Source organism: Oryctolagus cuniculus, chromosome 6 (assembly GCF_964237555.1).
Source record: "Oryctolagus cuniculus chromosome 6, mOryCun1.1, whole genome shotgun sequence".
Lineage (NCBI taxonomy): Eukaryota > Metazoa > Chordata > Mammalia > Lagomorpha > Leporidae > Oryctolagus > Oryctolagus cuniculus.
Genome location: NC_091437.1, coordinates 20,349,648 through 20,362,588, shown reverse-complemented (window position 1 = coordinate 20,362,588; position 12,941 = coordinate 20,349,648). Strand labels below are relative to the sequence as shown.

General features: G+C 40.9%; 1 protein-coding gene across 2 annotated transcripts in view; it reads left to right on the top strand.

Annotated features, from left to right (window-relative positions):
• Positions 1-12,941, top strand: part of FNIP1 (folliculin interacting protein 1) — a 132,018-nt gene that overhangs the window by 57,837 nt on the left and 61,240 nt on the right. For both annotated transcript variants that reach the window (XM_008254986.4, XM_008254985.4), the window contains exon 3: positions 7,083-7,217. In XM_008254986.4, the coding sequence (XP_008253208.3) occupies positions 7,083-7,217 (135 nt within the window). The remainder of the gene's footprint in view (positions 1-7,082; positions 7,218-12,941) is intronic.

Genomic DNA, 12,941 nt, shown 5'->3' with positions numbered 1-12,941 from the left:
GATTTTTAGTTCATGGCCAGCATCTTATTGAATGGGGAAAAGTTGGAAGTATTCCCTTAAGATCCAGAACCAGACGTGGATGCCCACTCTCACTGTTGCTATTCAATATAGTCCTGGAAGTTTTAGCTAGATCCATTAGTAAAAAAAAAAAAAAAAGAAAGAAAGAAAGAAAGAAATCAAAGGGATACAGATTAGAAAGGAGGAAATTGAACTATGCCTATTTGTAGTTGACATGATTCTATATATAGGGGAGTTTCTGTAATGCAAAAGAAACAGGAAAGTGAAGAGGCAAACGACAGCATGGGAAAAAATATTTGCAAACTGTGAAACAGATAAAGGGTTAATAACCAGAATCTACAAAGAGATCAAGAAACTCCAAAACAATAAAACAAATAACCCACTCAAGAGATGGGCCAAGGACCTCAATAGACATTTTGCAAAAGAGGAAATCCAAATGGCCAACAGACACTTGAAAAAATGTTCAGGATCACTAGCAATCAGGGAAATGCAAATCAAAACCACAATGAGGTTTCACCTCACCCCAGTCAGAATGGCTCACATGCAGAAATCTACCAACAACAGATGCTGGTGAGGATGTGGGGAAAAAGGGACACTAACCTACTGTTGGTGGCAATGCAAACTGGTCAAGCCACTATGGAAGTCAGTCTGGAGATTCCTCAGAAACCTGAATATAACCCTACCATACAACCCAGCCATTCCACTCCTTGGAATTTACCCAAAGGAAATTAAATTGGCAAACAAAAAAGCTGTCTGCACCTTAATGTTTATTGCAGCTCAGTTCACAATAGCTAAGACCTGGAATCAACCTAAGTGCCCATCAACAGTAGACTGGATAAAGAAATTATGGGACATGTGTTCTATAGAATACTATACAGCAGTAAAAAAACAGTGAAATCCGGTCGTTTGCAACAAAATGGAGGAATCTGGAACACATCATGTTGAGTGAAATAAGCCAGACCCAAAGGGACAAATATCATATGTTCTCCCTGATCAGTGACAACTAACCGAGCACCAAAAAGGAAACCTGTTGAAGTGAAATGGATACTATGAGAAACGATGACTTGATCGGCCCTTGCCCTGACTGTTGATGTACAACTTAATACTTCATCCCTTTTAGTATTTTTTTTGTTCTACTTAATACTATTGGTTGAGCTCTGTAATTATTACACCATCATTCTTAGGTTTTTAAATTTAACTGAAAAGTGATCTCTGTTAAATATAAGAGTGGGAATAAGAGAGGGAGGAGATGTACAATTTGGGACATGCTCAAGCTGACTTGTCCCAAATGGTAGAGTTAGAAACGTGCCAGGGGATTCCAAATCAATCCCATCAAGGTGGCATGCACCAATGCCATCTCACTAGTCCAAGTGATCAATTTCAGTTCACAATTGATCACACTGATAGGTCTAAGAGTCAAAGGGATCACATAAACAAGACTAGTGTCTGCTAATACTAACTGATAGAATTAAAAAGGGAGAGAATGATCCAACATGGGAAGTGGGATACACAGTAGACTCATAGAATGGCAGATGTCCTAAACAGCACTCTGGCCTCAGAATCAGCCCTTAAGGCATTCAGATCTGGCTGAAGAGCCCATGAGAATATTTTAGGCATGGAAAGCCAAGACACTCTGGCAAAACAAAATCAAAAACAAAAACAAAAACCACCTAAATGACAGATCTCTGCGAGTGAGATCCCAGTGGAAAGAATGGGCCATCAAAGAAGGAGGTACCTTTCTCTGAAGGGAGGATAGAACTTTCACTTTGACTATGACCTTGTCTGATAAGATTGAAGTCAATGAACTCAAAAAGCTCCCATAGCCTTGGCAACTCATGACAAGAGCCTAGGGAGATTACTGATGCCATAAACAAGAGTGTCAGTTTGTTAAGTCAACAACAGGAGTCACTGTGCACTTACTTCCCATGTAGCATCTCTGTCCTTAATGTGTTGTTCAATGTGAATTAATGCTGTAACTAGTACTCAAGCAGAATTTTACACTTTATGTTCTCTGTAGGTGCAAACTGTTGAAATCTTTATTTAATATATACTAAATTGCTCTTCTGTATATAAAGATAATTGAGCCGGCACCGTGGCTCAATAGGCTAATCCTCCGCCTTGTGGCGCCAGCACACGGGGTTCTAGTCCCTGTCGGGGCGCCGGATTCTGTCCCAGTTGCCCCTCTTCCAGGCCAGCTCTCTGCTGTGGCCCGGGAGTGCAGTGGAGGATGGCCCAGGTGCTTGGACCCTGCACCCCATGGGAGATCAGGATAAGTACCTGGCTCCTGCCATCGGATCAGCGCGGTGCGACGGCCATTGGAGGGTGAACCAACGGAAATGGAAGACCTTTCTCTCTGTCACTCTTTCTCACTGTCCACTCTGCCTGTCAAAAAAAAAAAAAAAAAAAAAAAAAGACAATTGAAAATAATCTTGGCCAGCGCCGTGGCTCACTAAGCTAATCCTCCGCCTTGCGGCGCCGGCACACCGGGTTCTAGTCCCGGTCGGGACACCAGATTCTTTCCCGGTTGCCCCTCTTCCAGGCCAGCTCTCTGCTGTGGCCCGGGAGTGCAGTGGAGGATGGCCCAAGTGCTTGGACCCTGCACCCCATGGGAGACCAGGATAAGTACCTGGCTCCTGCCATCGGATCAGCGCGGTGCACCGGCTGCGGCGGCCATTGGAGGGTGAACCAACGGCAATGGAAGACCTTTCTCTCTGTCTCTCTCTCTCACTGTCCACTCTGCCTGTCAAAAAAAAAAAAAATGATTCTTGAGGTGAATGGAATGGGAGAGCGAATGGGAGTTGGGACGGTTGTAGTGGGAGGGAAGTTGTGGGGGGGAAAATCCATTATAATCCATAAGCTGTACTTTGGAAATTTATACTTACTAAATAAAAGTTAAAAAAAAAAAAAGGACTCCACTGAGAGACTATTGAAACTCACAAAAGAGTTTGGTAAAGTTGCAAGATATAAGATTAACACACAAAAATCGGTAGCCTTTGTATACACAGACAATGCCATGACTGAGAAAGAACTTCTAAGATCACAGTAGCTACAAAAAGAATTAAATACTTTGGAATTAGTTTAACCAACAATGTCAAAGATCTCTACAATGAAAATCAGAGAACATTGAACAAAGAAATAGAAGAAGACACAAAAAAAACAGAAAAATATTCCATGTTTATGGGCTGGAAGAATCAATATCATCGAAATGCCCATTGACAGCAATTTACAGATTCAGTGTTATCCCAATAGAAATACCTACAGATCTGAGATCTCACAAAAATGATGCTAAAGGTCATCTGGAAGTACAGAAGACTCTGAATAGCTAAAGCAATCTTGTGCAATAAAAACCAAGCTGAGGCATCACAGTACCAGTTTTAAGACTTACTAAAAGCAGTAATAAGCGAAACAGCCTGGTAGTGGCAGAAAAATAGACATGTAGACCAAGGGAACAGAATAGATGAAAGTCAAACCCTGGATCTACAGCCAACTTATATATTTATATTTTTTAATGTATATATTTGAAAGGCAGAGTTACAGAGAGGCATTTGGTTTACTCTCCAAATGGCTACAATGGCTCGAACTGGGACAATTCGAAGACAGGAGCCAAGAGCTTCTTCTGGGTCTCCCACACAGGTGCAGGTACCCAGGCACTTAGGCCATCTTCTCCTGCTTTCCCAGGCCAAAACAGAGAGCTGGATCAGAAGAGGAGCAGCCATGATACGTACCAGCGCACATATGAGGCTGGTACTGTAGGCAGCGGCTTTACCCACTGTGCCACAGCTCTGGCCCACCAACTTATCTTTAACGAAGGAGCTAAAATCAGCCCCTGGAGCACGGACAGTGTCTTCAGTAGATGGTGCTGGGAAAACTGAATCTCCACATGCAGAAATATGAAACAAGATCCCTGCCTTGTACCTTATATAAAAATCCACTCAAAGTGGATGAAAGGCCTAAATCTTTGACCCAGTATCATCAAATTACTAGAGAACATTGGAGAAACTCTGCAAGACATTGGCATAGGCTAAGACTTCTTGGAAGAGACCCCAGAAGCATAGGCGGTCAAAGCCAAAATTGAAAAATGGAATGGCAACAATCTGAGAAGCTTCTGCACTGCAAAAGAAACACCCAGCAAAGTGAAGAGGCAAAGACAGAAGATGAGAATTTATTTGTAAACTATGCAACTGATAAAGAGTTGATATCCAGAATCTATAGAGAGATCAAGAAATTCAACAACAGAAGAAGCAATCCAGTTAAGAAACAGGCAAAGGACTTGAACAGGCATTTTTCAAGAGAGGAAATCCAAATGGCAAACAGACATTTGATAAAATGTTCAGGATCACTAACCATCAGGGAAATGCAAATCAAAACCACAATGAGGTTTCGCCTCACCCCGGTTAGAATGGCTCACATACAGAAATCTACCAACAACAAATGCTGGCCAGGATGTGGTAAAAATGGTGCCCTAATCCAGTGTTGATGGGAATGTAAACTGGTCCAGCCACTGTGGAACAGAGCATGGAGATACCTAAGAAATTTGAAAATATATCTACCATATGATCCAGCCATTGCACTCCTGGGACTTTACCCAAACCTGAAGAAATCATTATATGAAATAATTATTTGTATTCCCATGTTCATTGCAGCTCAATTCATGTTAGCCGAGGTATGGAATCAACCTAGACATCTATCAACTGATGACTGAATAAAGAAATTATGGTATATACATTGTGGAGTATTACTCAGCTGTAAAAACAAAAATTGATATCCCTTCTTTTGCAACAAAAGGGATGCAACTGGAAACCATTATACTTAGTGAAATAAGCTAGTCCCAAAAAGACAGTTATCATGTTTTCCCTGGTCTGGGGTAACTAGTAGAGTACCTAAAATATAATGTATTGGAGTGAAATGGACATTTTGAGATTTGATGGTTATTTATACCCCTTTTCTGTTCTGTTGAGGAACAGTGTTTGTTGAACTGCTTGCTTAGTGGATGGTTAACCTTACGAGTAGTAAGTAAACTGAAAATAGATCTTTGTAAAAACTAAGAGTGGGAATAGGATAGGGAAGAGGAAGAAGGGTTGGAGTGTGAGTGGGAGGGGAGGGTAGAGTGGGAAGTATCTCTGTGTTCCTAAATCTGTGTATATGAAATACATGAGGGCGATGCCGAGGCTCACTAGGTTAATCCTCCGCCTGTGGTGCTGGCACCCCAAGTTCTAGTCCCGGTTGGGGTGCTGGATTCTGTCCCGTTGCTCCGCTTCCAGTCTAGCTCTCTGCTGTGGCCCGGGAGTGCAGTGGAGGATGGCCCAGGTTCTTGGGCCCTGCACTCGCATGGGAGACCAGGAGGAAGTGCCTGGCTCGTGGCTTCAGATCGGCACAGCGCCGGCCATAGCAGCCACTTAGGGGGTGAACCAACAGCAAAAAGGAAGACCTTTCTCTCTGTCTCTCTCACTGTCTAACTCTGCCTGTCAGAAAAAAAAATACTTGAAACTGGTATAAGTTAAGTAAAATAGAAAAAAAAAAAGATTATTTGAGAGGAAGAGTTACAGAGAGAGAGATGGCGAGACAGAGAGATAGAGAGAAAGGTCTTCCATCCACTAGTTCACTCCCCAAATGGCTGCAAAGGCTGGAGCTGGGCTGATCTGAAGCCAGGAGCCAGGAGCTACTTCTGTGTCTCCCACAGGTGTGTAGGGACCCAAGCACTTGGGCCATCTTACACTGCTTTCCCTGGTCATTGGCAGAGAGCTGGATTGGAAGAGGGACAGCCAGGATATGAAGCATCACCCATTTGGGTTGCTGGTACTGCAGGTGGAAGATTAGCCTACTGGCCCTGAGATTTTATGTTCTTTCTTTTCCAGTATGCAAAACACAAAAATTGAATGGTAATACTTTGTTATTAGAGTAAGTGAATGAGGAAGTGCAATATCTATGGTTGGTAATCTGGCAGTATCTGCCAAAATTATATGTGTTTACCCTTTGACCTACCAATTCCACTGTCAATCCCATTAACAGATGACTGGTTAAATATGTTTACATAAGGAACACTATGCAATTGGATTAAAAGAATGAGGAAGGTACTTGAAATGGAAAAATTATCCAGTATATTAGTAGAAAACAAAACAAGAGGAAGAACTGAATTACTTTTTTGTTATAAGAGGAAATTCATATCATACTTACATTTATAAAAAAAAAACATTGGAAGGATAATTATCAGTAAACCTATATAACAGATGGGCTCTTTGGTGTGGAAGGTTAAGCCTTTCTCTACCTCTGTCTCTCTGTTACTCCGCCTTTCAAATAAATACATAAATCTTTTTGTAAAAAATTATTTTTGTATTTATTTGAAAAGCATAGCAGGATGAGGAGAGAGAGAGAAGGTGAGTGAGTGAGCTTCAACACACTGGTTCAACTCCCTGGATGGCTACAGCGGTCATGGCTGGGCCAGGCTGAAGCCAGGAGCCAGGAAATCCATCTGGGTCTCCTACATGAATGACAGAGACTCAAGCATTTGGACAATCATCCACAGCCTTTTTAGACTCAATAGTAGGAACTGGAAGCAGAGCAACTGGGACTTGGCAGTTTGATATGGGATACTGGTGTCACAGGCAGTGTCTTGAACTGCTGCCCCACAGTGCTACCAACCAGTCAGTTTTAATTTCTAACAAGGGAATATATTTATATAACTTGAGTAAATAAAAGGCATTTGAGATCTTCAGTAATTTGTAAGAGCATTATTTGAGACCAAGGAATTTGAAACCTGCTGCACTGCATTTGTCACTATTAATGAAGGCTGTGCCTGCCATGATAATATAGAAAAACTCCCCCAATTTGGTAATGTTGGTGAGAAAAGTAGAATACAATCTCCACAATTATTATCACAGTTATGAGACAAGAAAAGAAAATAGTACTGGAGCAGGTTGAGCAAAATCAAATAGATATTATATTAAAGTTACATTATTTTGAGTTATTTTATCCTTAGTTTTTCCTGAGTTTTTAATACTATGGGTAAGTGTGTATGTGGTGAACAGTTTGTTAAAATATGAATGGGAATATTATGTGTGTTTCAGAAACTCTGTAGTGATGCTCAAGTTAAAGTCTTTGGGAAGTGTTGCCAGCTGAAACCTGGAGGAGACAGTTCTTCCTCTTTGGATAGTTCTGTGACTTTATCTTCTGATGTCAAAGACCAGTGTCCTAAGTACCAGGTAAGACCATGGATGTCATTTATTTACTCATTTCCAAATACTTTTGAGCTCCATCATAGGGATTTGGGATATTACAGTGATTAGAAATTATCTTCCTAGAGCTTTCATTGTTGCTGTAGAGATAGATTATTAAACAAGTTTTTGAAATTTGATGAATTTTGGGATAGAAGTAAAGAGCTGTGGGCATAGGTAGCAGGGAGATTTTTCTCCGTTCATTTCCTAATTCAGATTTATTGGATTACCAGAATAATTTTTTATTTTATATCCTTTCTAATTACTGAAGTATGAAGACAAATAGAAAATATTAATACAGTTCAACTGTAGTGTGAAGTTAAAGTATAATTGGAAATACACATAATCAGAAATGCACCTGTTCATTTTTCTGAATTTAATGTGACTCTTAAAATACTGAACTAAGCAACTCAGCAGCTAAATAGGAACTTCTGTATAAACTCGTAACATTTTACTTAAGATCAGTTTTCAGGCTAAGCAGATAACTTCTCATGTAAACTTGTGTCATTCAAGTTTGCATGAATCACAAGTGTTTCATATTTGTCAGTACCAAAGTAAAATCTTAGGCTTTTTGATTATTTGTAATGAGATAATTACATTTTGATGGAAATTAGTCTTTCTCAAGACAACATTTATTTGCAGGACTTCTAAAATTAGTATAGTTCGTATTTTAGAAGGTAACTGGACAGTTCTCTTTGTCTTCTGATTTCTCTACACTAGGCACAATACCTTAAATGATTCCTAGTAGTGCTATGTCATATGGCACCATTATAACTTAGGACATTTTGCAAATTTAATAAGTTTTTTAATTTGAAAAGCTGTGCAAATTTGACTTTCTTGAATTTATTTTATGGTTAAAAATAAGTTTTAGCAAACTGATACTGACTGTAGCAATCTGAAGATGATAGTTTTAATCTTACTTTGTATTAGACTCAAATTTGCTCTTTTTTTTTTTTTGATCAAAAAAGGAAGGGTTGAATTATTGTAACATAGTTTACTACATTTGATAAAATTTTAGTTCAGGTAACCAGAATGTTATCTTTGATTTATGCATGTTATGTCATTCTAGCACTGAGTATATGGAAAGACTATTCAAGTAAGGCATTATACAAGGCAGTGATAATAATAGCACTTTCTTAAATACTCTTCATTATGGATTATGTCACATTAAAATACATGACATTCTAGTGATATTCATGTTAACTATTCGGTATATATTAGAGCAAATTACATGGTTTCATATAATTTAAAGTGTATTTTACTTTTTGAGGATTATGTTCTTTGTAGTAAAATTATGTCTTGATATTTAAATTTATATAGCTTACTTAATATAAGAAATAATTCAGTAAACTAACAGTGGTGTTAGATACATAACAAAAATGAGCTTTGGGGGCCAATGCCATGGTGTAGAGTTAAGCCACCACCTGCAGTGCCAGCATCCCATATGAGCCCTGATTCATGTCCCAGCTGTACCACTTCTGGTCCAGTTCCTGCTAATATACTTGGGAAAGCAGTGGAAGATGGCCCAAGTGCTTGGGCTTCTGCACCTACTTGGAAGGCCTGGAAGAAGTTCCTAGCTCCTCGCTTTGGTGTTGTGGCCTTTTAGGGGGTGAACCGCAGATGGAAGATTTGTCTCTTTCCCTTCCCCTTTTTTCTCTGTTAGTGTGCCTTTCAGATAAATAAGATAAATCTTTAAAAGCAAAATGAGCTTTGAAGGGAAAGCTCTCATTTATCTCATTAGCCAGGAGTAATTTAGGTTGCCAAAGTACAAATGACACTGATCTTAAAAAAAAAAAAAAAAAAAAAGACCCAGAAACCCCAGGAGTGGGCATTTGGCTTAGTGGTTGAGAATACCACTTAGGATGTCCACATCTGGTTCATTTCCTGGCTCAGCTTCTGCTAATGGGTACCCTGGGAGGCAGCAGGTAATGACTCAAATACTTGGGTCCCTACCACCCACATGAGAGACCTGTGTGGAGTTCTTGGCTCCTGGCTTTGGCTTGGTGCAGCCCTGGCCAGTTCAGGCACTTGGGATGTGAAAAAGTCAATGGAAGTTAGCTCTTTGTCTCTCTATCTCTTGCTGCCTTTTAAATGAAATAAATTTTTTCTTTAAAAATTTATTTATTTATTTTAAAGAGTTACACAGAGAGAGGAGAGGCAGAGAGAGGTCTTCTATCCACTGGTCTGCTGATTCACTCCCCGACTGGATGCAATGGCCAGAGCTGCGCTGATCCGGAGCCAGGAGCCACGAGCTGCCCCCAGGTTTCCCACGTGGGTGCAGAGTCCCAAGGACTTAGGCCATCCTCCACTGCCCTCCCAGGCCACAGCAGAGAGCCAGATTGGAAGTGGAGCAGCTGGGACTTGAACTGGCACCCATATGGGATACCGGCACTGCAGGTGGCAGCTTTACCCACTACGCCACAGTGCCAGCCCTGAAATAAATTTTTAAAACTTAAAAAAAATTTTTAAATACTATTTGATCATTTTAAAAATTATTCTGCTTTGTTTCAAAAAAGTTGTTCCTAATGCCAAACCTGTATGCATCAAAATAAAGCTTTGATCTTTTTAAAAAAGATTTATTTATTTATTTATTTGAAAGGCAGAGGCAGAGAGAGAGGTCTTCCATCCACTGGTTCACTCCCTAGATGACCACAATGGCCAGAATTGGGCTGATCTAAAGCCAGGAGCCTGGAGCTTCTTCTGGGTCTCATACTAGGGTACAGGACCCAAGGAGTTGGGCCATCTTCTACTGCTTTCCCAGGCCATAGCAGAGAGCTAGATTGGAAGAGGAGCGGCTGGGACTCGAACCAGTGCCCACATGGGATTCCAGCACAGCAGTTGGTGGCTTTGCCTGCTTCACCACAGTGCTAGCCCCTGAAGATTTGATCTTAATCAAATCCCAGGAATAGATGAGTTCTTCATATTCATAACCTAGATAGAACAAATTATTTTTCATAAATATTAATAACTTTGTGACTTTACTAAAATAAAACACAAAGGACAGCTCTGAGAAAGAAAAATACATTAAGTAAATATGTATAAAATTAGTATAAAGTTTTATATAGTAAAATAAATTGATACGTGAAGGTTATTTTTTTAAAGGAAAAGTGAAAAAGTTTATAATTTTATTTTAACCCCCCAAAATAGGAAAATTCAAGATAGTCAATAAAAGGCAAAAAGAGTAGAAGAATATTTTATAGGCTGGTCAGTGAGTACTAAGTTATAGTTAGTAGAAATAAGTTGTGGTGCTCTATTGCACATTAGTGCCACTATAGATAATGAGAATAGACTTTTTTGGAGAAGCTATCAAATAGGATTTTTTTGAAATCTTTCATTTAATAAATAGAAATTTCATGGGTACAGATTTTTGGAATATAGTAGTTCTTCCCTCTATACCCACCTTCCTCCCCCACACTGCTGTCCTACCTCCTACTCCCTCTTCCATCTCATTCTTCATTAATATTCATTTTTAATTATCTTTATATACAGAAGATCAACTGTATACTAAGTAAAGATTTCAACAGTATGCACCCACACAGACACACAAAGTATAAACTACTGTTTGAAGACTAGTTTTACCATTATTTATCATAGTACAACTCATTATGGGGAGCAAGTGCACAGTGACTCATGTTGTTGATTTAACAATTAAGACTCTTATTTATGATGTCAGTGATCACCCGAGGCTCTTATAGGCATCCAAGGCTATGGAAGCCTTTTGAGTCCACAAACTCTGACCTTAATTAGACAAGGCCATAATCAAAGTGAAGGTTCTTTCCTCCTGATTCTGAGGGCTGATTCTGAGGCCAGGGTGCTGTTTAGGGCATTTGTCATTCTGTGAGTCTGCTGTGTGGCCTGCTTCCCATGTTGGATCATTTTCTCCTTTTTAATTCTATCGTTTTTTTTTTTAAAGATGTATTTATTTTATTTGCAAGTCAGAGTTATACAAAGAGGAGAGGCAGAGAGAGAGAGAGAGAGAGAGAGAGAGAGAGAGAGAGAGAGGTCTGCCATCCGATGGTTCACTCCTCAATTGGCTGCAACGGCCGGAGCTGCGCCGATCTGAAGCCAGGAGCCAGGAGCTTCTTCCGGGTGTAGGGGCCCCAGGACTTGGGCCATTTTCCACTGCTTTCCCAGGCCATAGCAGAGAGCTGGCTCTGAAGTGGAGCAGCCAGGTCTCGAACCGGCGCCCATATGGGATGCCGGCGCTTCAGGCCAGGGTGTTAACCTGCTGTGCCACAACACCGGCCCCTCTATCTATTGTTATTAGAAGACACTTGGTCTTATTTATGTGATCCCTTTAACACTTATTCCTGTCTTTATGATCAGTTATGCACTTAAAATGATCACTTTAGTACAACGGCATTAGTACCTGCCAACTTAATGGGATTTGGGGTCCCATGGCAAGTTCAAATAGGATTTTTAATGTTTTCATCACAAGGAAGTAAATGAGGAGATAGATATGCTTACCCGAATTTGTACATTATCCAGTATATATGTGTATTGAAATATCACATCATACTCTCTAAATATATATCATTTTTATGTTTTATAAAGAGAATCTCATTATAAAAAGAAGTGATGCACAGATGTATTCGCTGGCTGTCAGGGGTGAGATGGGGATCCTCATCACTTTTGTGTTATCACTCAGATGTTTAAAACATTTTAGTGGGGCTGGCGCTGTGGTGCAGAAGGTTGAAGTCCTAGCCTGCAGCGCCAGCATCCCCTATGGGCTCCAGTTGAGTCCCGGCTGCTCCACTTCTGATCCAGCTCTCTGCTATGGCCTGGGAAAGCAGTAGAAAATGGCACAATTCCTTGGGCCCCTGCACCGCATGGGAGACCTGGAAGAAGTTCCTGGAAGAAGTTTCAGATTAGCTCAGCTCTGGACATTGCAGTCATTTGGGGGGTGAACCAGTGGAATGGAGGACCTCTGTCTCACTCTCTAGCTGTACCTCTCTATGTAACCCTGTCTTTCAAATAAATAAAATAAATCTTTAAAAACAATATGTTCTGATTCTTGATTTTCTATCATGGATTGGTTTAGTGAAATTTGTCCATAATATTTTAAAGAGTGAGAGTGAGAGAGAGAGAGAGAAAGCTGGCGCCATGGCTCAATAGGCTAATCCTCCGCCTTGCGGTGCCGGCACACCGGGTTCTAGTCCCAGTTGGGGTGCCGGATTCTGTCCTGGTTGCCCCTCTTCCAGGCCAGCTCTCTGCTGTGGCCAGGGAGTGCAGTGGAGGATGGCCCAGGTGCTTGGGCCCTGCACCCCATGGGAGACCAGGAGAAGCACCTGGCTCCTGCCTTCGGATCAGCGCAGTGTGCTGGCCTTGGTGGCCTTGGAGGGTGAACCAACGGCAAAAAGGAAGACCTTTCTCTCTGTCTCTCTCTCACTGTCCACTCTGCCTATCCAAAAAAAAAAAAAAAAAAAAGAGAGAGAGAGAGAGAGAGAAAGAACTTCCATCTGCTGGTTTAATCCCCAGATGGCTGCAGGATGAAGCCAGCAGCCAGGAACTTCACCTGATTCTGCCACGTGGATAGCAGGACCTCTAACACTTGGGCCATGCCCTCTGCTTTTCCCAGTCCATTAGCAGAGATTTGGATGGGAAGTGGAATTGAGCCAGTGCCTTTATGGAATGCTGGCATCACAGGTGGTGACCTTACCCAATACACTGTAATACCAGCCCCAGAATATGTGAATAATCTTTATTTACTAT